The sequence below is a fragment of the Elephantulus edwardii genome, unplaced genomic scaffold (assembly GCF_000299155.1).
Source record: "Elephantulus edwardii isolate Elephantulus edwardi_28Jun2011 unplaced genomic scaffold, EleEdw1.0 scaffold00049, whole genome shotgun sequence".
NCBI classification, from domain to species: Eukaryota; Metazoa; Chordata; class Mammalia; order Macroscelidea; family Macroscelididae; genus Elephantulus; species Elephantulus edwardii.
Window position 1 is genome coordinate 12,281,254 of NW_006399799.1, and position 27,586 is coordinate 12,308,839.

The 27,586-nt window shown below is 39.8% G+C and overlaps 1 protein-coding gene across 1 annotated transcript in view; it reads left to right on the forward strand.

Annotated features, from left to right (window-relative positions):
* Positions 1-1,124: 1,124 nt before the first annotated feature.
* Positions 1,125-27,586, forward strand: part of SMAP2 (small ArfGAP2) — a 71,405-nt gene continuing 44,943 nt past the window's right edge. The window contains exon 1 of the mRNA XM_006886507.1: positions 1,125-1,589. Within this exon, the coding sequence (XP_006886569.1) occupies positions 1,487-1,589 (103 nt within the window). The 5' untranslated portion in view covers positions 1,125-1,486. The remainder of the gene's footprint in view (positions 1,590-27,586) is intronic.

Sequence of the window (27,586 nt, forward strand, 5' to 3'; positions counted from 1 at the left end):
TTAATTTTTTTTCCCATGCCATTGGGGTTTTTGCAATTACAATGATTAAGGATAACAGAAGAAGAATTGATGCCTTGGAGTTGTGGTGCTAGAGAAGAGTATTGAACCTACCATGGGACACCAAGAGAATAGCTCTGTCTTAGAGAGAGTGAAACCAAGTTTCTCCTTGGAGGCAAGGATTTTGAAGATCCATCTCACATACTTTGGGCACGCATCCAGGACGGGCTATTCCTTGGAGAAGGACATAATGCTTGGAAGGGTGTAGGGACAGCACAGGAGAGGAAGACCCTGCAAGAGATAGATTGACTCAATAACTGGGGCAATGGGATTAGGTGTGTCTGAGTCAGTGAAACAGGCTCACGATAGGGTAGGTTGTACATAGGGTTACTATAAGTCACAGGCGACTCGATGCCACACAACAACAACATCAACAACAACAATATATAGATTGAATAGACATGGAAAGAGGTTATAGCTTTTATGCAAATTTTTCTTGATTTTAAACCGTGCAATGTTTTTCCTTGTTCTTTTTTGACAACAGCTTCCTGGTTTGGTACAGAGTTCAGTAGGAGCAGACTTTTTAAATGAGAGATGACTAGAATCCTCAGATATTTTGAGAAGTGTGTGATGTTTTCCGTATTCCAGGTTAGGGTTTTATTCCCTTCTGAAGGAAAGAACTGGACTACTCTGAGTTGCATAAGGATGATACATTGGTAACATCAGTTTACCTAAGGAGGACACGTCCTTAACTTACCAAGTATAGAGGATTAATTGTAGTAATTCGTGTAATACTTTTAGCAAAGTACCTGGTACTTAATAAGAGCTCATTAAATGTTAGTTGTTTTCTCTTACTTCTACTCCCTTTCCATCAAGCTCCATTCATTCATTTCCAAGGACATGCAGGGGGCGTGTCCACTCCTCCCTCTGCCCCCCCCTCACACCAAGCCCCGCCCTTCACTTCACCAGGAACAGCGATTGGTTCCTGGGAGGCGGGGCCGAGGGAAGAGCCCAGTACGGGGGGGGGGGCGGGGCGCATGCGCGGGCAGGACTGGGTGGAGGTGGAGAGGAAGAGCTGCCGGAAGTAGGCGGCGGAGGTGGTGGCTGAGTAGGCGACAGCTGCCAGGGAAACCGAGGCTTGAGACGCACAGCCCTCAGAGACAGGCCGAGGGGCTGTGTGTACGTCCTGCAGCGAGGAGGACCTATAACACCTTTTGTCTGGATTAAGGGTCCTTAATCCAGCAGCCTCCTCTGGTCTCGGGCCTTTCTCTAAGACCGCCAGGGGGCGCCTCACTGAGGGGCTGCAGAGTAGGGGGTCGGGTAGCGCTGATCAGAAAACGGGAGCGTGACCAGGCCTGAGAAAAGGACTCTACCCCGCTCAGGAGGTGCCCCTGGGCGGGGGACCGGGAGTCTTCGCTCCCAGACTGAAGCAGAGGCATCTGGGGGCGAGGAGGGCACGTAGCCCTCTGCCCCCGCCGGCACCCTGGCCATGACAGGCAAATCGGTGAAGGACGTGGATCGGTACCAGGCGGTCTTGGCCAACCTGCTGCTGGAAGAGGATAATAAGTTTTGTGCAGACTGCCAGTCTAAAGGTAGTACATCTCTCCCGGCGGGCTGGGGGGCTTGCTTCCGGGCCGTGCTGTTGGGGTGGCCTTTGTGGGGAGGGGGTTTCCTGAGCTAAGGTCCGCCAAATCGTCTTTAAATAGTAACGCGTGGAGCTCGTGCTGAAGAGCTGCTAGGTGGTCAGCAACTGGGGGACTGGCATGGGAAGAGGTTGTGAGGGCGAGAGCGAGCGAGCGGTGGTGGTGGAAGTGGCTGTGGTGTGTGTCTATGAGAACGTCTTCTAAGGCTCTGAATGAGTTGTCAGTCCAAAGGTAGCCCAGAGCTCGCAGCTGCTCTCTTGCAAACCTGGAGATAAATTGCAGTGTGCGTGTGTGTAAGAGAGAGAGAGAGAAAGAATGGGGGAGGACGAGGGAAGTGAGATGACGAGGACAAAAACTGCTTAAACGATTTTTAAAGGTGGCGATGTTGCTGCTCTGCTGTTTGGTTAGCAAATACTTCTGTCATTTACAGCCTTACTGATATCTGACAGCGTGCTTGGATGGCTTTCTTCCTGGATGTGTGCAGCAGGAAACTGTCTTATGCAGTGACACAGTGCGGATTTCTAGACAGTCTTAGCTCTGGGTTGTGGAGTGCGTTGGAGGCCTGATGTGTGTGTGTGATGGCCCAAACTAGCAGATTTGGACTGTAGTGCAGAATTCATGTAATCATTCGAGAGGAGAAATGAAAAGATGCACCGAATTTGTGACTTCATGCTGGTTATACTTCTAAAGGTGAAATGTGGTCCTTGAAAATGGGAAGCACGATTTAGCTTTTGTTTTCTGTGTCCTCAAAGATTCATGGTTTGATGCATTAAAAATCAATATGACAGGGAAACTTGGTTATTAGTGCAATGTTTGCACTCACAATTTAGTTACAAGCTTCTGTCATTATTTTGTTTCCTGTTTTCTTATTTAATTCGTTGATATTAAATTGGAGAAGTTGGAAAATTCTTCCCCCTTTTGATAAGATTTTAGTGACTATTGTTATTTTACTTTTGTCCACAATGCAGTGGCTTTGCCAAGGTTGTTTGTCAATGTAGGATATTGGGCATATTGTATGAAACAAAGATGCGGTTGTATTTGTACTTATCTGTGTTGAAAAAGGAGATACATACTTCATGATTTTCTGTAATTACCCTTTATTTCAGAAAAATAAGGTTAGGCAAGAAAAACAGAAGAATGCTGTCTTGCTTTAGACACCTACTAGTACATTTTAGTGACCTCTACCAATAAGGTAAATGGCATGCACTTCTGTGGGAGGGCAAGGCTCAAAGACTTCTTTCTGGAGTTTTTGCATTAGAAAGAATTCATTTTAACAAGTGCTTTTAGCGTTAATTTATGTGGAACAGGTTAATTTCTTATAGCTGATTCTCACTATATCTTGTTCTAGTTTAACATTTAGGAGTGTGCTTGCTTTGCTCATAGTCTTTGTGTCCTCAAGCTGACAGTCATAATGTAGGAACCTTTGGAGTGAGCATTGCTACATTTGGTCAGTCAGATGCCATTTTGATGATTCTCTGTCCCCCCTCCCACTCCCCATTTCTCATACACTCTCATGCTTACTCATAACCTAATAAAATGTAGCAAATGGAAGAGAAAGGTTGATTCACCACTCTTTCCTCCAAATTTTCCATTGTTTTCCATTCCAGTCAATAACATTACCCAGGTAGCTAGTTCTCCATAAGAACTAGGGACCGCTGACTTGCAAACTTTATTGATTGCTATTGATGGTAGGATCCTGGTTCCTGAAAGTTTCTTTTCAAGTGTTAAGTTTTATTTTTAGCTCAATGACTTCAGTGACTTGACCATTGTATTACAAATAAGATGACAATAGTCAGTCATCTTTCAATCTAGTTAAGACAGTTTTTGAGGTTTCTCTTCCTTCTACTCTTTCAATCCCAACACTCCCCTCCCCCTGTTTTTGTCTAATTTTTGTTGTTACAGTGATCATGAGAACAGCTATCAGATCCTGGAAGTAAGAGACACTTAAATAGATAGATTAAGTTACCTGTTAGGGCTGATAAACAATTCATTTAGTTAGGAGAGGAATTTTAAGACTATTGGATAAAATAAAGTTTAAGATTTTAAAATCTATATCATGCCCTTTGTTACTTTGAGAGGCACTGGTTACTCCAGTGACACTATGGTAAAGGCATTTGGCATTAACAAAAAAGATTAGGACTTTGAACTCTGAACTCACCTAACCACTGCATGGGAGAAAGAAGAGCGAGCAGTCTATGTCTGTACAGATTATAGTCTTGGAAACTCTATAAGGCAGGTCAACTCTATCCTACGAGGGTTATTAAGAGTCAGAACTGACTTGATGGTAGTAGGTTTGGGGATTTTTGGTTATCACTCAGAAAATGGAGAACTGTGTAGAACCTGGTGGTATTGTTAGGTGCCAGTGAGCCAACTGCACCTCATAGTGACTTAATCAGTGAACAACAGCTGTGAACCTTGCCCTGTCCAGTACTATCTGTACAATCTCTCTGATGCTCAAGCCTGTTGCAGTCATATGTCAGTTCATTTCATTAAGGGTTTTCTTGTCATTTGCAGACCCTCTACCTTCCCAAACATGATATCTTTTTCTAAGTATGATCCATCCCCTCCTGACAGCATCCTCCTAAGTATGTGAGAAGTTTTATCATCCTTGCCTCTAAGGAGCACTCTGGTTACTTCCTCCAAGACAGTTTTGGCCTCAGTTTTATTTCCTCTTCTTTTTCTTGCTTTCTTAGATCTTTTCAATAGGAAGCTCTGGTGACTTAGTCCATAGGGAGTTGTGCTATTAACCCAAAGGCCACACTTCTCTGGCAGTTTGAATTCACCAGCAGCTCTTAGAGACAAAAATGAACAGTCTCTTCCCATGTGATGTACAGCCTCGGAAACCCAGGAGGGTCTTACGTTCTGACTTAATTTCAATGAATTTTGAGTTTTGGTATCTCAGAAGAGATTTCTTTAAAACAATTTCTACTCCCCTAATCACATTATCTCATTACCATAATGAAGACATTACCTTCCCAGATGAGATTATAATCACAGAGATTAAGATTTACAACATGCAGTTTTTGGGGACACAATTCAGTCTATAACATGAATTTTTAATTCCCTTGAGTTCTAAGCTCATCAGTTTCCATGACCTCCAAGCCCCTAGAGTAATTCTGGTGTGGAAAGTAAATAGATTTGATACTTACCATTTAAGAAAATACTATCATTTGTTCTTGGAGCTCTGATAGTGCTAAGAAATTGTGCTGCCAATACAAAAGTACATGGTTTGAATCTGCCAGATGACCGATGGGAGAAAGGTGGGCAGTCTCCTCCCATGTCACTTACTGCCTCTGAAAGCCCATTGGAGGTTCAGCTATGAGTAGGTTCCTACTTGACTCTACACAACAATAACAACATCACTTGTTCAAAGGGTTGCTATGAACTCATTGGCACATAACAGTAGCATCACTTACTCTTACCGCTGATATGTCAGTTTGTTGTACTATAGTGGCTTCAGATTTCTGTTATGCTGGAAACTGTTAGAAACCAGGAGGGTCGCCCATGGTAGACAGCATCAGTGGAACTTCTAGACTAAGATAGACTGGAATAAAGGGCCTGGAAATTAAGTAAAAAAACTGGCCAAAGAAAACCTTATGGATAGTAGTGGAACATGGTCTGATACAGTGCTACCTGATAAACTATTTAGGTTGTAAGATACTGAAAATATCCTTGTTGTTACTTTAATGACATGGATGAAGTAAAGCTTTTTAGGACCTTAACTTATTGAAGTGATACAACTCATTATGAGAAGCTGGAACCATCCATTGTTAGTTGTAGTTGTTGTTGTTGTTAGGTGCTGTCAAGTACGACTCATAGCAACCCTATGAACAAAAGATCTCAAACCTCTTCTATCCTGCGCCATCCTCACATTTCCTGACACACAAGAGCCCATTGCAGCATTCACCGTGTCAATCCACCTTGTTGAAGGTCTTCCTCTCCTTCGCTGACCCTCCACCCTTCTCAGCATCATGTCCTTCTCCAAGGAATCACTCCTTCTAGCAACAGGCCCATTGTACGTGAGGTGAAGTCTCATCATTCTTGCCTCCAAAGAGCACTGTGGCTGCACCCTCTCCAAGACATATTTGTTCATCCATTGTTAGAGAGAACATGAAATGTACAAAGTATAAATCAAGAAAAATTGGAAGTTTTAGAAAATGAAATGTAACAAAAGAAGATCAATATTGTTATTGATGTTAAAAGTACCATCAAGTTAAAGTACCAAGTTCCTGAAATTCAATAAAATATTTTTATTAATTTTAAAAAAAGTACCATCAAGTTGAGTATGACTCATAGCAACAATATGAATAGCAGAGCAGATCTGAACTCTGCCCTATCTTGCACCACTCTGATCATTCCCAACATACTTGAGCCCATTGTCAAATCACTGTATCAGTATTTGTTGTTGAGGGTCTTCCTCTTTCACTGACCCTCCACCTCTCCAAGCATAATGTCCCTTTCCAAGAAATAGCTTTCTCTAACAACATGCTGAAAGTATGTAAGATAAAGCTTTGCTATTCTTGTCTCCAAGGAGTACTCATTTCTCTAAGACATATCTATTTGTTCTTTTGTCAGTTCATGAGATATTCGACACTTTTCAACACCACATCTCAAAGACATTGATTCTTCTTCTTTCATCCTTGTTCATTGTCTGGCTCTCAGATGCATAGCAGGTAAATTGAAAATCCATGGCTTGAATCAGGTACACCTTCGTTTTTAAACTGACATCATTGCTTTTCTGGACTTTGGGGAGATCCCTCACAGGAGACTTTCTCAATGCTATACGTCTCTTGATCTGCTGGTACCAAGGAAATTGATTGTGGATCCAAACAAGATGAAAAATGTTGACAATTTCAATTATTTCTTTATCTTATGATATTACCTATTAACCCATTGGTGAAGATTTTTGTTTTCTTTATGCTGAGATGTAATCCATATTGCAGGCTGCAGTCCTTGATCCTTGTGCCTTGTATCTTGTAGCAAAAGCCTTAAGTCCTCCTTAAGTTCAGCAAGCAAGAATTAATTTAATATTAGGCAGTTTCAATATGAATAGGATCGAGTGACATTGCTCACTAATTCTAGGTATTATTCTTGTGTGCCATCCAGTTGAAACTGACCTATAGCTGACTCTCCAGTGATTTTTCCGTGCACTGACAGAGATTGCCCATCCTTCTTAGCAGTTCATAGATTTGAACTGCATGCCTTTGTGATTATAGTGTAGTTTATTACCATCAGAGCCACCAGAGTTCTAATCCTAAGCATTAGCAAGCTGAAATGACCCAGTGTTGACAGTTGGAGCAGGCAGTTGTATGGTCTAGTAGGCCAGGAGTAATAAATTGTAGTGGATTGGTGTTAGAGTCATCATCAGAACATTTCAAGATTTATCCTGAAATATAATGCTGTCAGATAGGATGAAATCTATAGACCTTATGAGGAAGATGAGTTAATACAACTGTTACTAAAATTTTCATACAACCATTAATGCCAAAGATTAAGATGGTGACTATTTTTCTTTTTTACCCATTTCTACAGTCTGAAATTGATCAAGCTTATAATTAAGTTCCACTAAGAACTACTGGTGATTGGAATAAAAACGTTGGAATCAAAGAAGGAAAATAGGACCTTGGTGTTAGAATGTGCACTAGAGATCTCATGGTAGAATTTAGCCAAACTGATGACTTATTCACTGGGAATACTTTATCAGCAGTCATCAGTGAGAGCAGTCCAGATCCCAACTGCAGCATTGTTTATCCATATTCATGTTAAAGCTGAATAAGATTAAATTAATTCTCAAAATGAAATAATTAGAAAAGTAGTTCACCTTTAAGTTGCAGTATTTAAGGATCATATGGGGAAAATATTGAATGACACAGGAAACATCAAAAGAAGATGGAGGGAATTTACAGAGTTACTTTACTGCAAAGAATTTATTACTATATAACCATTTTAGGGGGCAGCATATGATCAAGGTCCAAGGGTAATGAAGAAGTCTAATCTACACTAAAGACATTGGTGAAAAAGGAGGCTCTAGGAAGTGATGGAAAACAAGATATTTCAGTGAATGGATACAATGCACTCACTTATCTATGTCAATAAATTTGGAAGACAGCTACTTGACTATCTATCTAGAAGAGGTCCATATATGTGTCCATTCAAAGAAAAGTGATTCAACCAAATGCATTTAATATTAAACATTATCCATTAATATCACACTCAAGTAAAATATTCCTGAAGATAGTTAAAAACAACTGTCAGCAAGGAGCTGCCAGAAATTTAAACTGAATTCAGAAAAGGTTAGCAAATGTGGGATATCATCACTGATGTCAAATGGATCTTAGCTGAAAGCTGAGAATACGAGAAATATGTTTATAACTCTATGTGGTGTTAGCCTAAAAGTTGTCTTTTTTTTTTAGTCATTACAGTTAGTCTTTTCTGGTCTTCAGCTACCTTAACTGCCGACACATAATCTTGCAAATCATCAACAGCTGTGAGACTAGGATAAGAGAAAAAGTGATTCCCACACTAAGTAGCAAAACTTGTGGCAGAAAAGCTTGAGGTGAACAAGACTTGTGGTGGCAAGACTTAAAGGAGACTGCAGCAAGATCTTAATGAGAGCAAGACCGGGGTGGTAGTGATAGAGAGACTGTGGCATTGCTGTTGAGAAACTTTGGCAAGGTGTGACCTGAGACTTCTTGCATTTATGCTGGCCACAGTTAAAGGTTTTGTTGTTCTTGCTGTGTGCTTGAAGGAGAAGCTGACTTATAACTGCTCTAAGGCAAACCTTGCTGGATGATTTGGATTTAATTACTGAACTAAAACTAGAGCCTGGACTAATTGAGGGATTGTACCTTGGAGCTTGGACTAAAATCTGGACTTGGATGATATTCTTTTCCTTCCCCACTCTCCAACTTACTTCCCTAATAAACCCCATTCTCAGTATCACAACTGAGTTTGGGAGTCAACAATGAATAAATGAACCTCTTGCTGCTGGTGGGTTACTACAGGCACCATGAGGCTTGGCTACAGGCTTTTTATCTGCTTTCTGCTCTGGATCAGTGAGTGGATGGGCTATTCTTACTCCCTCTGGCCCTTTCAGATAGACATTCACAGCCCTGTGCCCTCATGTCTTATTTTCTCCTCTCTAGACACTTTGTTTTGTTGATTATGTAAAGACATTCTACAGTGTGGATCATAACAAATTATGGATAAATTGCAAAGAATTAGAATTCAGAATATTTAATTGTACAAAGACCAAGAGGAATAAGGCAAACAGAGGAATAGGATAATAAACTTGTTTAAAATCAGGAAAGGTATGTATTAGGGTTGTATCCTTTGACCATGCTTATTCAATCTGCATACTGAACAAATAATTTGATAAGATTGTTTAAAAAGGAAAGTGGCATCAGGGTTGAAGGAAGATTCATTAACAATCTTCAGCCTGCAGATGATACAACCTTGTTTTGAGGAAGCAAAGAGAACTTGAAACATTGATGCAGATCAAAACACTACAACCTTCAGTAAATCAACAAAAAGAAAACAAAAATCCTAGCCACTGGACTTCTGAGCAACATGGTAACATGGGAAAATATTATTGTAAGAGAATTCAATTTACTTGAATCCACAGTCAGTGCCAGTGGAATAGTCAAGAAATCAATGCATTGTCGTGGATAAATTTATTACGAAGGACTCCTTTAAAGTGCTAAAGAGTAAGGATGTTGCTTTGAGGATTAAGATAGACCTGCACAAGCCATAGTATTTTCAGTCTCTTCATATGCATGTAGAAGTTGTACAATGACTTAAGAAGACCAAAGAATCTGTGTTTTTAAGTTAGGGTATTTGCAACAAATATTGAATGTACTATGGATAACAGGAAGAACTAACAATTTAGTCTTGGAAGAAGTACAGCCTGAATGCTCCTCAGAAAGGAGGATGGTGAGACTCTGTCTCATATACTTGGGACATGTTGTCAGGAGAGTCCATGCCCTGGAGGACAATCATACTTGGTCAAGTAGAGTGTCAGTGCAAAAGAGCAAGACTTTGATTGTGATTGAGTGACACAGTAGCTACAACAATGAGCTCAAATGACAATTTTGAGGACTAGGAGTTTGCTGTACATGGGTTTGAACCTACTCATCAGCACCTACCAACTTATCTGGCAACAGATCATTTCCTCTAAAATCACTAGAAGTCACCACAGAAGTGATTTCTCCAAAGCCTTCAAGTTCATATGGCTTCTCTGGTAAATTTTGAACTGGTTTAAGTACTAATCTTTGTAGTTATTGTTAGATGCCAGAAAGTCAACTCTGACTCCTAGTGATCTGTGAACAACTGATGGGAATTGCCCTCTCCGGCACCATCCTCACCATCTCTCATATACCCAAGCTCATTGTGACAGTCACTGTGCAAAATACATATTGAGTCTTCCTCTCTTTCTCTGACCCCCTACTTTCCCCAGCATGATGTCTTTTTCCAAACACTGAGCCCTCCTGACAACATATCCAAAGTGTGTAAGAAGAAGTTTTGAACATCTTTGCAATCCTGATTGCACTTCCTCCAAGGCAGACTTGCTTGTTCTTTTGGAAGTCTGTGAGATACTCAGTACTCTAATGCAGCAATTCAAACATCAGTGATTCTTCTGTTCTTAATCACTGTCTTTCACATGCATAGGAAGTAATTGAAAAGACCATGACTTGGATCAAGCTCACTTATAAGAGCTGTTCTTCCTAAAAATAAGCCCAAAGAAAGTGAATAAGTAATAGTACAGAGGATAAACATATTTAAAATTCTAGAAACATCAGTGGGTTTTTTTTTATCTTAGTTAAGGTCAAATTAATTTTGGTTTTGGCTAGTTACTTAATAGGATGATTGTACTCATCTTTAGCTCTGCAGGTCCAGATTTTATTAGTGTGTCAAACAACTCCTTCAGAGACTGTGGTTTAAACTAGACACTATTTTTTTTACTATGAAGGAATCTACTTTTTTAACAACCTAAATACTTTTGCCTACTCTTGGAGTACTCCTTTTTCAATATCAAAGTTTTTGAGAAACTGAGAGCTGTTAAGGTAAACAAAGAATTAAATAGAAGAAAATGTATGGCCTTGAGGAATATTTCTTTTAGATTGTGAAGTACCACATGGAATTCTTGAGTCTTACAGGAATTTTGTAATTTTTTTCTTACTTTTGTCTTATTTTATTGTATATATCTCATCTCTGTCTTGTTTCACCTCAGATTAAACACAAGAAATATTCCAATTCAATATTTCATCCAAGTTTGGAAAATTGGCAAACATCCGGAGACTACCCTCACGGATATCATTAAGAAAACCTGCAAAAATTCCAGAACCCCCAAAGATAGGAAATGGTTTTGGCTTAAAGACTAGGGAACATAAACACTGTTTCTGTTTCAGTTATATATTATTCTAATTTAACTTTTTTTTTATGATGCCGCATTTTTGTGTGGTTTAAAATTAAAAAGTTCCCTAAGAGGTTGTATACAGTGAAAAGTTGTACTTCTGTTCCTGGTTCCTTAGCCACCACTTCCCCTTCCTGGAGATGACTAATGTTGGTAGATATTTTTGTGTGTCTTTTTTACCTTTTAAGCTATATTCTATGCATAGACAAGAAAACCCCTACATTTAAAATATACTCCTTTGCAGAATTTTTATGCAAATAGTAGCATACTATCCATAGTTCTTGATGTATTTATAATCAGCAGGGTAATATGGAGAACATGAAGATAGTCTCTCTCCATACACACTGAAGAGCTACTTCATTCTTTCAGGAGGCTTTCAAAAGCTATACACATGCTGGTTTGACTAAATTGAAATATGAATATTAAGATGAAGTTTAGTCATTTGGAAGACATCATCTTTCATTGTGGGCCCCTTGTAAAGTATCCCAGGCCCATCCATGGCACACATGAGGCCACCTTTCAGGGAGCAAAGATGCAGAATAGATGATAATAGGAAGGCTTGGTGTTAGAATAGCCAACTATTCTATTGTGGCATTGTGACCTTTATTTAGCACAGGACCTAGTTTTCTCAGCTTAATTTTTCTTGTTCAAAAGTTGAAAGGGCCTTGTAAATTTTTTTAACAATGTTGTTGATTGCCTTCGAGTTGAGCATGACTCATAGCAACCCTATGAACGAAAGGCCTGAAGCCCCTCTTCAACTATCGACATTTATCAAAGTTCATAGAGTTTCTGGAGGCGTTGTTTAGGAAGTGGATGCCACTTCTGCTTCCAAACCTGTCCTAGTATGTTATTGTTTTTATATGCCATTGAGTCACTTGTAATGTACAGCGACCCCCTTCCCTGTCCTGAGCCAGTCTCACTAATTCTGACACACCAACCTCCATTGCCCCAGTTACTGTATCAATCCTTCTCATCTGGGGTCTCCCTCTCTCCTGCACTGTCCGTCTACCCTTCCGAGCATGATGTCCTTCTCAAAGGACTGATCTCTCCTAGCCACATGCCCAAAGTAAGTGAGGCGGAGCTTCAAAATCCTAGTCTCCAAGGAGAGACTTGGCTTCACCCTTTCCAAGACAGACCTAGCATCTTATTTATTATTATTATTATGCTGATCTTACTTATTTTATTATTTGCACTTTCTGAATGACTATCAGAATGACTTCCTGAAGGTAGGGTAGCTTCAGTGCTGTAAGGATTTCATATTTCCTGTAAGAATTACTGTAATTGTTTATGAAGTGGACGGAGACCTAGATGGTTGAGATGCCAAATTGAGTGAGAGACTTGACATTGTAGCTGTTGTTCTTATATAAAAAAAGTTGATAAACCAGTGTGTTATTTTATAGAAATATTGTTAAGAAAAAAATGGCTCAGCATTTCAGAGCCTTGCTGTCCAAATGAGTTCTAAGTCAACTTATGTTTTTAAAAAGTGCTATGCTCTTAAAAAATCATGATTACTGAAAAGCACACTTAGAATGACTCATTTAATAATCCCCTAGTCTTTAAGCCAAAACCATTTCCTATCTTTGGGGGTTCTGGCATTTTTGCAGGTTTTCTTAATGATATCCGTGAGGATAGTCTCTGGATGTTTGTTGATTTTCCAAAATTGGATGAAATATAGAATCGGAATTTTTCTTGTGTTGAAATTTTTTAAGCTCAGCCCTGAATATTAACTCCCATAAATGAATAGCTAGCTTTGTTTTATGTTAATGGTGAAATAATTTGTTGTTAAATTTCATTCTTCTGAACATAAACTTACCTATCAAATTTTAATTCTTTTAGCTGTATCTTCAGTACCCTTTGAGAATGTAAAAAAAAAAAAAAAAAAAAGAAATCCATCAGAACATAAGGAGTTCTGCTTCCATTTTCAGTTGTTAAACATCCTTTTCTGGCCAAGATCAAATCTGGGATCTCACACCTAATGCACTTTAACTCTGACGGTTGTGGTGAGGTTGACACAGTTTTACAGAAACTAATTTATCAAAGTTCCCATTAGGTTGCCTTTTAATGTCAAGGTGTTAAACTTGTTCCCTAGGAGATTCTGCCTCTTCATTTTTCTTGTACTTTAAAGATAATTTTTTGGCAATTAGATAGAAAGTACAAAAGGCCAAACCCCTTAGGGGAAAATCTTTACGAGATCCATACTCGTTTGATTCAGAAACTCCTGCTTGACTTTGTGTCAGATACTGTACCAGGATGCTGTTGTGTTCATCACTGTCAAGTTGCTTCTAACTCAGCAGAACAAAGCACTGTCCAGCGCTGTGTCCTTCTAACTAATGATCCTTCCTGGGTTTGAACTCACATTGCTGCCCCTGTGCTAACAGACCTTGCCCAGGGTCGTCTTCTTCACCGACCTTTCACTGTACCAAATGTGATGCCCTCAGGACTAATCCTCCTGACAACATGCCCAAAATACATAAAATGAAGTCTCACCAGCCTCACTTTTGAGGAGCATCCAGGGTATACTTCTTCCAAAGCAAAATTGTTCTTTTTTTGTGGCAGTATATGCAGTATCCTTCACCAGCATCATAATTCAAATGCATCAATCCTTCTTTGATTTCCCTCATTTCTTGTCCAGCTTTCACATGCATGTGAAGCAGTTAAAAACACAGTAGATTGGATCAGATGCATCTTAATGCTCAAGGTAACATCTTTGTTGTTTAACACTTTTTAAAAAGTGTCTTTTGCAGCAGATTTCCCCAGTGTAATATGTAAATGTCCAACTTTAAGGAAGACCAAGGAAGAATTAATGCCTTTAAATTGTGTTGGTGAAGAAAAACAAATCTGTGTTGGCAGAAGGGCAGCAAGGGTATTATTTAGAGATAAGGATAGTGAGATCCTGTGCATGTTATAAGGAGAGCCCAGTGCCTGGAAGAGGACAGCATGCTTGGAAAACAAGAGGGTCAGAGGGGAGGAAGGCCCTTAATGAGAAGAGTACACACTCTTCCTTTCATTGCTGTTGAGTCAGAACTAATTTGTAGCTGATCCTCCAGCAGCAGGTATTCCAGAGACTGTAAATTGCATGGGAGGAGATTGCCCATCTTCCCCGATCCTCACCCCCACTCCCCCCACCCCCTGCAGAGCAGCTGATGGATTCGAACCCTGCTTTTGATTGAGAGCACAATTTCTTACCCACTAGACCACCAGAGCTCCCTGAATGACTGCAATAATGGACTTAAGTACAACAGATTTTGTGAGGATGATGAAAGATTAGGCAAGGTTTTAATTTGTTGCACATAGGTTCTTCAGGAGTTGGTGTCAACTCCATTGCACACAACAACAACAATAGACAGTTTTATTTCTTAACTACCACTATCACTGGTCTTTACCAGGATATATAGATTAAAAGATAGGGTCCTTGGCCACAAGCATGTTACAGTCCAGTAGGGACACAGATGTGTAAACAGGTGGATTGTGCAGTGTAGTCATTAGCATCATGGCATTGTGTATCGGGAGAAATTAAAGCATTGAGGAAGGCAATCAAGTTGGCCTTAGAAGTCCTGGGTAGAATGACATTAGGCTGAGTCTTTAAAGGATGAGCATGAGTCTGCCAAATGAACTTTAGGGGGCTTTGTTTTTCTTTGCAGAGGAAATGGAATGTGCAGAGGCTCCAAGGTGTGTCTTTTGTTTGTGTATGCATGTGTGGATGAGGAGAAATGACAGGGGTTCATTAGTATATTTTGACTATGTGTTGGGGAGAGCACGAGGTAAGATTTTACCAGTAAACAGGTGCCAATGAAGTTAATCCTAGTTCTGCAGTTGACTTGCCCTATGGCTTTACTATTGTTAAGCGTCATCAAGTTGACTCCAACTCACAGTGACCCTGTGAATAACAGATCTGAACCTTGTCCTACCCTGCACTATCCTCACCATTTCTCATATACTTGTTACAGTCACTGTGTGAAATCCATCTGACTCTCCACTTTTCCCAGTATGATGTCTTTTTCCAAGCACTGGGCCCTCCTGACCACATGCCCAAAGTATGTGAGAGAAAATGTCACCATCCTTGCCTCACAGGAGCACCCGGATTGCACTTCCTCCAAGACAGATTTGTTTGTTCTCTTGGTGGTCCATGGCATAGTCAGTATTCTTCTTCAGCACCACAATTCAAAGACATCACTTCTTCCTCTAATCTTCTTACTTATGATCCAACTTTCAGAAGCATATGGAATTTATTATTATATATACATATTATTCTCTAGACTCCTGTTGTAGAAGAAGCTCATCACACTGGAGCTATTCCTGCTACTTAAGTGGAATTACACAAACTGCAGATACGAAATGATTCCTAATTGCTGAGAATAAAAAAGGTCTGAATATTGTGCTCACAAGATTACCATGGAAATGTATTAAAAATCTTCTTGGGTAATAGAATTGTCCTAGAAAAGGCTAATGAAAAGTCAGCAGCAGATGTTACATCATTTGTGGAATTGTGAATTTTGATTTTTGAATCTGATCATGTTCTTATGCCTAAGGAGATTAGTACTTCTACATGCTCTTGGTTGCTCAGAGTTTAGATTACATACACCAATGGCTATATTGTTCAATACACTCTTCATCAAATACATTGTTTCCACATAAATCAGAAAACTCTGTACATTTTTCAGCTGATGTAATTCCGGTGTGTAGGTGGCAGCTTACTTGGGCAAAGTTATCTGCATAACTATTTGCCACATGACTCATGGTTCTGTTCTTCTACCTGAAAATTCCATCTTGGAAATAATGCCATGCAATTTGTGACTGCAACACTTTACTCATTATGTACATTGTAACTGCTTTACTTGTTACATTGCAGGATTCCCTTTGTGCCACATAGAAGAGATAAAGAGACATTAGACAGACCCAAATCCTTCAATTCACATCTCCCGTGAAAAATATACCAAGCAAGAATCTACATAAAACATGCATACATGTTCTACATTCTAAGGGTATGATACCCAACTCTTGTTACTGTGTCTTCCTAACTCCTGGTCACAGTTGTATTTCTTTTTGAGAAAGTGACTAGTTTTAGTAGACACTAACTTTGAAGATGGTATTGTATTGATCCCTGGAATGTGACAGCTCAGCTTGCCATGTTGAAGAGGTAGGAGTCCATCTATGTAGAGAAGAACACTTTAAACTCACTCTTTCCAAAATCCTCTATTATTAAAGCCGTATTCTTATATTGGTTAATTTTTTAAGATCCTAATTTACCACAGTTGACATATCTGCTAGAATACAAACTCTGTGAGGGCAGAGGTTGGTGCCTGTTGTTCAAGATTAGTAGTTTTAGGACCTAAAACAGTGCTAAGCACAGAGAAGATTCTTGATCCTTAACTTGTTTGAAAGAATGGATTTTTGTAATCTATGTATCTTTTATTACTTATTAGGAGAAATCATCTAGAGTGTATCTGAATTATTCTTTCATTCTTAGGAAACCTATTCATTTTCTTAAAAATGTTTTACATTTTGCTTTGAAAGCTGCATCCGTCAGAAACCAGTTAGGGTAAACAGAAACCACTGTAGGTCTTACAAGCAGATAGAACCAAGAGGTTAACTAGAGTTATTGAGACAACACCTGGGAGTAACTGTGCCCAAGGACTGTAGAAGGTGCTGGTGTCACCAAATTATAGACGCTTGAGCCATCTGATATGAGCCAGAAGCATAGAAAGAGGAGCTGTCTGGGTGGCAGCTGGAGCCCAGGCAAAGTTAGAGACGGAGCATGCCTCTGACTTTCCTTCAACAGCTTCCATTTATCCCTTTCTCTGCCTCTCATTGGTCCACAAGTTTGCAAGGGAATCTGGGAAATTCAGTTCTTTGTGATATAGAGAGGAGCAAAGATTGGACCAAACACTGCCATTGAGTTAATTCTTTAGGATAGAGAAGAACTACTTCTTAGATTTTCCAAAACAGTGGCTCTTAACAGAAGCAGACTGCCTACTTATAAAGCTCCAGGGGAGTAACTGGTAGATTTGAACCAATGACCTTTTGGTTGGCCTCCACATGCCACTAGAGATCTCAAAGGCACAGAAGCACTTAGAAAATTCTCCAGGATGTAATTCTTTCCCCTTATAATAGTGAAATTATTTTAGACAAGAAATAAGAGAGTTTTCCTGGTAAATATAACTTCTACTGAATGAGGTTCTGAAAGATCTTGACTGTTGCTGAAACAATAATTACTCTCAGGAAATACTATGATAACTCAATTATAGCCTATATAGTTAGCGTATATGACTAGGCAGATTGACTTCTGTTGAGCCTAAATTTGACTGTTGACTGCTTTCAGTAGCACTTTATCATTTAATTACTTAGGAAGTTAGTTCCCACCCAGAGTAGGTGTGACATGCATAAACTTTGTCCCATCTACATTTGGACAGCTTAAGTCAGTGACACATAAAGTGCAAAGAGGAGAAAAAAAAGTACAAAGAATTTTTATAATTGCAACTTTTAAACACAGTCTTGTCTTGATAGCTAAAATAATTGTGGTGGAGCTAATATTCCTTATGCCACATATTGTTCTAACTATACCCTCTGATTCCCACACACGGCTTCAGTGGATGTATGATATTGCTGTTAATAAATTCAAAAGCAAAGCTTCTAAAAATTGTTTTTACTAGTTTTTGTATTAATGAGTTATTAAACAAGTTCAGTACTTCTAGAGTTGCTCTTTTTTGTCAAGTAGGTCATCTGCATTTGGGCCCTTGGTACATTGATGGACTGGAATTAGGCCACCAAAGATTTTAGTGGCATATGAGTGTGTTTGCTTTTAGATTATTTGCTGTGAAGGCCACTGATATGGGACCCTCATTGTTTGAAAAAGTTAGTACTATAATAATGGCCAGTATTTCATTGTCTTCTTTTGCCCCCAGATTAATTTCTTGGCAAGTTATATTTATTTTTCTGTGCTGTTATATTACACAGATGTAATTAAAATGTGATTTGATGTTTCAAAAAAGTACATCCCACTGCTTTCCACAGTTATCAGTTCTCTTCAGCTAGTCCATTTTAATTGATATCCTTTTTGAAGCCTTATGTTTAATGATCTTAATATTCTGCTACTGTATTTGACACTTCCCTTTTCCAAACTTTCTCCTTCCCTACCCCACTCTTCTGGATCCCATATTTCTCCACAGGCTTTGTGGATGCCGGTCCACTGATGACTGAACAGCAGGTACTCCCCAGTGGAAAATCCCAGAGATGAGCCAAATTCACCTTCAGCTGTGGCCATCCATCAGCGTAAGGTTGTCCTGGTGGTTGTCTTCAGTTTGTCCAACTCCTTCCTCCACCCCTTGCTCCTCATGTGTGGCTAACGCTTGCCCTGGCATTCTACCTTTGTAATATCCAATGGGGAATAATAAAACTTCATTAATTGCTGCTTCTTTTCACTTTCAATTAATGTTAAATAATTGATAATTTTTTATTGACTGTAGCTCACTCCCCCTCATTGTGTATTCCCTGTAGATATTCTGATTGCTTGTCATTACATATTCAGTATGGTTTATTTAGAAAGTACAAGGATTCTGGGGCTTCCTCTGACATACTTTGGACATGTTGTAAGGAGGGTCGGGTCCTTGGAGAGGGACGTCATGCTTGGGAGGTGGAGGGACAGCACAGGAGGGGAAGATCCTCTATGAGGTGGATTGATTCAGTGACTGGGGTAATCGGGATGGGTGTGTCAGAGGCAGTGCGATTGGCACAAGACAGAGCAGGGCTTAGGGCTGTTGTACATAGGGTCGCTATGAGTCGCAAGCGACTCGACGGCACACAACAAAAACTAGCTTTTCTAAGCCCGCATGGAGAATGCTTTATTAGCATCATCTCCTTTTTGTACTTAAACCTGAGCTTTCAAAAGGAAATTTCCTGATCTGAAATAGTGAGGACCAAGTCCCCTCAGGCTTCATGTTCTTTTACTTCACCTAAAAAAGAAAAAAAGAAAAAAACATACCTCATTTTATTATCTGTAGAAGAATAAAGCAGAAGAAGAGATTGTAGCTGAGAAGCCTGTGCTTGCTTAGTGCTTTTGAGCAAATAGAGCACCTTTTCTTTTTTTTAAATAGCCACAATATCTTTTATAGCTAGTGACAGAAGACGCAAAGTCCCCAATTCTCAAACCCAGAACTTACATCTTTAAATGTGGCTTTTACATGATAAGCCAACAATATTACTTCACCTAATTTCTCTGAAGTGCACATACAGTAAAAATTTTAACTACTTCTTTTTTTGGCCGTACTGGAAGTCCCCAGATTTGTTAACTTCGAAATGAGTTTTTTTATAGTGTTGCTAGATTTGGGTTGAAAAATTGTTTCTTAAGATGTTTTGTTTAGATAGTTGTTTTTGTTCTTATGCCTTTGAAAAATAATTTCTTAAAGACTGTTTGGTGTGAGCTAGTAACATCTTATGCTACAGCATAAAGCTTGGGGTGGTTTTTATTTATTTATTTTTTCTTTTTTTCTTTCTTTTAAAACAGCCCTCAGATGAGAAATAGGAAGGAAACTCCCTCTTTTGACCACAATGCCTTTGGGTGTTTTTTTTTTTTTTTTGTGTGTGTGTGTGTGTGGTTTTTTTAAAAAAAATGTCATTATTTTTTGTGTGTACTGTCAAATCAGATCTGACTGGTACAGGAGGACATTGTTCCTCCTTCTCGAGCAGAGCATCTGGTGGATTTGAACTGTGCACCTCTGAGCTTGCAGTTGCAGCTTCTTGCCACTAGGCCACCAGAGCTCACCACAATGCCTTTGTTTTTTAAAACAAAAATAGTTGTAAACAACAGACCTAATGAAAACCAACTTAAGTGTAGCTTCTAAAAGATTCAAACCATTCTGCTGTGTGGAAAAATGTTTTTAATAAAAGAATATCTGTGTAGAGCTGGGGTTGGGCTTTATCTCTCTACATAAGAAGTTTAGTCATAGTAGCAGTTTCAAATCAAGGCGGAATTAGAGAAACTATCTTTCCCACAGTGTGACTGCTGTAGTCACACTCTCACCTCATACAAGACAGAAAGGAAACTTCACTAAATGAAGCATGTAATAAAAAAAGACCAGCTAACTCAGCTTCTCTTCTGAGCCTTCTCACTTGGTGTTGAGCCTAGTCTGTGAACAGAGGCAGCCAGACAGACTGACCAATTAAAAGGCTGATTCTGGGCAGAGTGAAAATATGGGCCAGTTTAATTAGAATTCTCATGCATTTAAGAAAAAAAGAGATTTATTGCCATTGGAACAGATTCCCAGACCTTTTTTGTCTTGTGGTATTTTGAGGCATGAAGAGATGGGGAAATGCTGGTGTTTTTTTATCATTAGATGCTAAATTTCTCCTTTATTTTTACTGATAATGAAAGTTGTCTATGTTGATAATAGTAAAATTTGTTGCTGTTGTTGCCTACATCTTATAGCAATCCTATGTACAACAGCTCTAAACTCTGCCCTGCCCTGAGCCAATCCCACTGACTTCAACACACTATTGCCCCAGTTACTGTATCAATCTATCTTATCTGGGGTCTTCCTCTCCTGTGCTGTTTCTCCACCCTTCTGAGCATGACATCTCTCTCCAAGGACCACTCTCTCCTGGTCACATGCCCGAAGTATGTGAGATGGAACTTCAAAATTCTAACCTCCAAGGAGAAACTTGGTTTCACCCTCTCTAAGACAGACCTATTTGTTTTCTTGGCAGTCCATTTAATGTTCAAGACTCTTCTCTAGCACCATAACTCAAGGCATCATTTCTTCTTCTGTCATCCTTAGTCATTTCATTGTCCAGCTCTCTGAAGCATAGCAAGTACTTATGAAGACCATGGCCTGAATCAGGCACATCTTAGTCTCTGTACTGACATCGTATCTTCTCAGTACTGTTGAGAAGTCCCTTACAGCCTACTTTCCCAGTGTAATTTGCCTTTTGATTTCCTGCCTGCTGGTGCCAAGAGTGTTCACTGTGGAGCCAAACAAACTATAACTGTTAGCAACCTCAATCTCTTCATTAGAAAATATGAAAAAAATATAATGATGGGAAGATATTTTACCATAATCCTTACCACCCATTTTTTTGTTTGGACTATTGCTGTTGTCTACCATCAAGTTGGAACTGACCCATAGCTGACCTTTCAGCAGATTTTCAGAGGTAGTTAATTGCACAGGAGGAGATTGCCCATCTTTCTTCCATGGAACAGCTAGTGGACTTGAACCATGGACATTTGGGTTGCCAGCTCAATACCATATAATAATTTCATTTAGCTTTACTTGGTTAACATTTTACCATAAACATCTCCCATGTGAGCATGTCTTTATTTAATTCTTGTCTAACTGTCGGATATCTGGCTTTCAGTTTTTTAGTATTATCAGTAGTTACGGCAGTGTAAACTTTTGGATTACTTTTAGACTGATGCGTTATTTATGTGCTCAGATTTGAATACTCACACGGTACTCCTTGATTGTAAATAGTTATCAAGTGTGTCCCATTAGACCATACCGACATTGTCTTCCTGTGGGGCTGCCATTCTAATCTGCTTTATGACATTAGGTATATTTTTAGATTAAGGAGTAGAGTCCAGGCTTGATCATAAAAGATTTCAGGATTTCAGGCTGAAGCAAGATGGACCAGTGCTCCCACATTACCTACCTGATATTTGGAAATATTATTGTACAACAGATATTATGAGATGGATTAGTGCAGTGGCAGTGACTGTGACAGTGAGCTCATGCACAGCAATGACTATGAGGATGGCACGGTGCTGGGCAGTGCTTCATTCGGTTGTACGTGGGGTCACTATGAGTCAGCACTGATTCAGGAGCATCCAACAACAATAATGTACTGCTGAGTGGTATTTTATGTTGTTCATACTGCCTCCTTCATTTAAATTCCGTCTGCAGGGATGGTGGATAACAAGCCCTTCATTTTCAGACAAAGGATATAGCTGTTGAATATTTTTTAACTTGGGTTTTCTTTTTTTTTTTTAATTATTTTGTGTGCGTGTACCGTCAAATCAGATCCGACTGGTACAGGAGGATATTGTGCCTCCTTCTCCGGCAGAGCATCTGGTGGATTCGAACCGTGTTCCTCTGGGATTGCAGTGCGGTTTCTTGCCACTAGGCCACCAGAGCTCCCCAACTTGGGTTTTCTTAGACTGTAAATTTTGTGAGGTCAAGAACCATTTCTCATGTGTCTCTGCTTACCTAATATGCAGTGTCTGATACAGACTGCCCATGTCCCCACATTGTGAATACTATCATCTTACCAATATGTGTTGAGATTATACTCTCTTCTCTTGTTTTGGCTTTCTAAAGTCACTTCATACTATTAGTAGATTAGTTCAAAATCTGTGATACTCGAGGGAGCCGAGCAGGTGAATTTCACAGTTGCCTTGTGGTAATTGCTTTTTGGTGCCAGTTCATTTGTGTGCTTTTGGCACCTGTGCCACATTGAAAGCTGGAGTTAGTCACGAAGAAGCTAGCACTGTGTCCTCTCGGTTGGAGGTTTGGTGTGACGCATCATCTTGGGGAAAATCTAGCCTGAGCTGTGAAAGTGGAGGCTGAAATAGCAGCCCTTAGGATGGGAGTAAATATTTAGACGCTGTTCTTAGGTGCCATAGAATTAGGAATAACCTTGCAGCAATTTCAGAAGCTTTCTCTATATCCACTGAAATAGATGTATTTAATTTGAGGAACCATACTTTGACTCTTTTAGAAGCTGTGATTTCCCCACCCCCGCCTTGCCCCAGACCTGTCCTGCATTCCTGTGCGTAATATTCCCATTACAGCATTTTACTATGCACATGACTTGCATCTCTAGCCTACTGCCTGCTTTGTTCCACACTTTTTGACTAGCCCCTCATTAGATCTGATTCTAAAACATTCCTTCTGTAGCAGAAAACATCTAGATTTTGACAGATTATGGTAAATATTTTCTTTTTGAAAAGGTAAACAAGTCTCCAACTTTGGTTCTTTTACCTCAACTAGGTCTAGTTTTACGTGACATTTAGCAAGCCACTGTACACAGCAGTCCCAGAATTCATTTCTGGTCTACTGTTTGTTTAGAAATAAAAGGTCTCTAGCTTGTTTGCATACAGTTGTGATCTGGTTAAACCGGCACTTATTTTTCAGACTGTTTACTGTCGGTTCTTTTGTGTCAGAAAAGCTCCTGCAATCACTTGTGGAAAGAAGTTCATGTGTTACACGGTCTTGCACAAAGGCTCTTTTGCTGACTCAGAAGGTTTTATGTCAGGCCTTTATGAAAGGTGTGAACTTTCCTTGATGCAACTGAAGTATTGATTGGCTCTGGTTTTTTTGGTTTTGGTGTTTTGTTTTGGGTTTTTTGTTTGTTTTGGGTTTATTTGTTTTTTGTTTTGTTGGGGTTTTTTTGCCTGGCCTCTGGTTCTTGAGCTCCAGTGTGCTGCACTTTTCTTCTCTCTGGTCTTCCTTTGGGGAATGGGAGTGCTGGTGATATGTTGTTGTTATGTTGTTATGTGCCATCGAGTCGCTTGCGACTCATAGCGACCCTATGTACAACAGCCCTAAACTCTGCTCTGTCCTGTGCCAATCTCACTGTCTCCGACACTCCCATCCCGATTATCCCAGTCACTGAATCAATCCACCTCATAGAGGGCCTTCCCCTCCTGCGCCGTCCCTCCACCCTCCCAAGCATGATGTCCCTCTCCAAGGACCGGTCTCTCCTCACAACATGTCCAAAGTATGTTAGACGGAGCCTCAGAATCCTTGCCTCCAAGGAGCCACCCAGTTTAACCCTTTCCAGGACGCATCTGTTTGTTTTCCTAGCAGTCCATGGTATTCTCAATACTATAGGGTGTGAGTAAGTGTCCTCCACAATCTCAGGTGTTGGGCCCCCCAGTAGCAGATAGGGAATTGTATGTTGTAATAAAAGAGAACACCTAAAGTACAGGCTCTCAGACCATTCGCTGAGCATCTACCATGTGTAGGATGTGTTTGGCGAGTGGGGTATAAAGATGATTGCAATTCCAGTGGCCTATGATCTTGGCTATAAACTTGGTTACATGACTTGACTTCTTAGTAAGTTTTTCTGATCATGCTCGGACTAGCTGACTCTTCAGGTTCTCTCCAATTGTTGAATTCTCTTCTCTGAATGTTTATCTGTTTGTAACCAAATAAGAGAAGGTTCTCTAAAGATATATATATATATATTTTTTCTTTTCTCTAAACTAGATGAATTTAAAATGGTTCCTTTAAAACAGGATTTCTCAACTTCATATTATTGACATTTTAGACAATTCTTTGTTGTTTGCGGATCTCTTTTGCATTGTAGAGTGTTTAGCAACATCCCTGGCCTCTGCCTAATAGATGCCAGCATTGGCTTCTCTCCTCCACTAGTTTTGATAATAAAAAAAATGCCACAAGACATTGCATTGCCAATGCCTTGGAGAACAAAATTGCCATAGCTGAATACCACTGCTCCAGAGGGAAGAGAGTGACACTGTTTGAATGTGAGCTATCTTTAATGTCCAAATTTATATGATTGCACTACAGTTTACTACCAGTTTTATCAGCCAACATATATTAAGTGCTTATTATATATAAAAGAATGTAAACACATGATTATGAGGGAGTTTAATTATGATGTTGAAATATCAGGTCCACTTGGCAATATCTGAAATGATTGCATAGTTGTCAGCTGAGCAATCCTTCCCATCCACTAGGACTTAGAACTAGTTTGAACTGGTCCAGGTGTGACTGATGAAACTGGAACAGACCAAAGATTTTTTAAAGCTGGGTAATGTGGAACACTAACTAGAAGGAGAATGAGTTGAAGCCCTGAAATGGGCTACCTGGAAGGAATGTTGTGAGCCTTTTCAGGAGCCAGATTAATGGCACTGAATTTTTCCAGCCCTGTCTTTGAGCATGGCTCATTTGTTTTCAAAACCTCTTGTTTCAGAAGTGGATGGTCAATCCCTTCTTCTTAGTCTGGCTTAATCTGGAAGCTCTTTTGAGCCTGTCCACTATGGGTGACTCTGCTGGTACATGAAATAACTGAGGCATAGTTTTCAGTATCACAGCAACCTGAAAGTCAGTCCAGTACAGCAAACTAACAGACAAATGTTGTAGTCATAAGAGCAGATGAGAAACAAACATGCATATACGTGTTGTTGTTGTTGTGTTGTTAGGTGCCATTGAGTTGAGTACGACTCATAACAACCCTATGAACAAAAGATCTGAACCCAGTCCTGTCCTGCGCCATCCTCACACTTCCTGACACACAAGAGCCCATTACATGCCTAAGCTACAAAACAAGCAGCAAGATGTAAATCACTCCCCTAATACAACAAACTGACAAATAAGTGTAGTGCGCCTAAGAGCAAACTGTAAAGACAAGCAATCATATAGATATCACGATGTTTCTCACATACTTTGGGCATGTGGTTAGGAGGGGCCAATCCATGAATAAAGACCTCATGCTGGGGAAGGTGAGGGCTGACCATGAGAGGAAGGTCCTCCTAGGATGGTTGGCACAGGGACTGTAACAATAGGTTTAAGCATATCGGAGATGATGAGGTAGGTGTAGGATAGGGCAGGGTTCACATTCATTGTTCATAGGATCGCAGTGAGTCGTAGTCTGCTTGAGAGCACATAGCAACAAAGACATTTGTTTTTGATTCTGCTGGTCCAGAGATTTGGTTGCTAGGCAACTCCCTTGCAGCCCTTCTTTTCTAACAGGGAGATTGCATTTCTAACTGGGCTTCAACTTGTGGTTTTTCCTTTCTAGTTAGCATTTTGGTTCACTCACGTTTTCAAAATTTGGGTTCATTCTAGTGACACTTTATTACCCATAACAGAACCTGGCTGACCAGTTTGAAATCCTGCTACACAGTCACTTCTTCTGCCTTCTGTTTACTTTTACAATAGTGATTGAAACATATGAGAAAGCATTTACTTTTGGGAAATACAAGATCGATAACTTGGGTAAGCCAGGTCAGAATACCTGCTTTGTGTGCCATAGATCAGGGCTAGGCATTACGCTTCCAGAATTTTCAGTATGATGACATTTAATTCCTACTTCTCTCTCATGGCCATAGAACTGGAACCATCCCATAGATCCTCCATTGAGTTTCCAAGCTGTAAATTCACAGGAGATTGTCCATCTATGTATAGGATGATGGAGGTTGATGAGCAAACACCCTTTTGTAGTAACTTCTTATAAAAATATACAGCCTTAAATATGCAGATCCACTTTGCATCTTGAGTGTTTTTTCCAGATTATAAGTAGACATTAGTTGTTGGAAAGAGGAAGTTAAACCTTTAACCTCTGTACCTCAAAATGTGCATAAGTAAATGTCCACAGAGGGTAGAAACAAATGACCTTTACTGAACAAAGTTGGCCTATATTACTTAAAGTAAGGCCATGAGTGATGGGAATTTTTTTTAAAGCAGTTGTCCTTGAATTGTTTCCAACTTATGTAAACTTCATGGTATGTCAGAATAGAACTGTGCTCTATAGAAATTTCAATGCCTAGTTTTCAGAAGGAGATCATCAGACCTTTCCTCCAAGGTATCACTGCATGGACTTGAACCTGTAATCTTTTTGTTAGCAACGGATCACCATTTGTCACCATTCAGGGACACTAGTAGGATATAAATTACAAGATCAAGCTTTGAAAGCACAGTTCTACCAGGCAGACTATGATTTTCTTAGATGATGGTTCAGTATTCCCTCCTTATACATCTTTTCCCCAAATCTGCTGTTAGCCATTGAGATAGTCATCTTCACTGGGTCCTGCACAGTAGGATGCTATTTGCTGATTGTTACATTCTGTGAGCATCTTTGCTGGGACTCTGTGGGCTCTCAGGTCCATGAATCAGACACTTCAGTCTGTATCGTTCCCTATGCCTTGGTTCTGACAGACTCTGTGTCCCGTTCCAGCTGAGCTTTTGCTGGAGTAACTGCCCGCGTGGAGACTTCAAGCCATACAATTGTTTGAATTGAGATAATCTCACTGTTTAGCTCTAATGAAATAATCTCCTTCCTGATCCCAATGAAAGCAGCTATTTTTTTTGTTTGTTTGTTTCTTCCCTCTCCTTTTCAGAAAGGTCATGTCCCAATCTCACTCTTCCAGCTTATTAAAAAATGTTTTAAGCAGGGCCTTTGTGTAGAGGAAATTGGAAAGAACAAAAATTTGGGCTGACCACAAGACAGGGAACATTAAGGGCATCCTTTGCCTAATTTTCTATTATAAAGTTTAAATTCTTTCTTTTTAACTTTCTAATAAATTATTTCAATCACAAATACACAAAAATAAAAATTCCCATATTGCTTATTCTTAAAAGTATCCTAAAGTAGAAAGTTACTACCTGAAGGAGTTCGCAAAAAAGCCCGATAAACCATGGCAACAAAACATCCATGTTGTTGTTGTTGTTGTTATGTGCCGTCGAGTCGTTTCCGACTCATAGTGACCCTATGCACAACAGCCCTAAACCCTGCTCTATCCTGCGCCAACCGCACCGCCTCTGACACACCCATCCCGATTACCCCAGTCACTGAATCAATC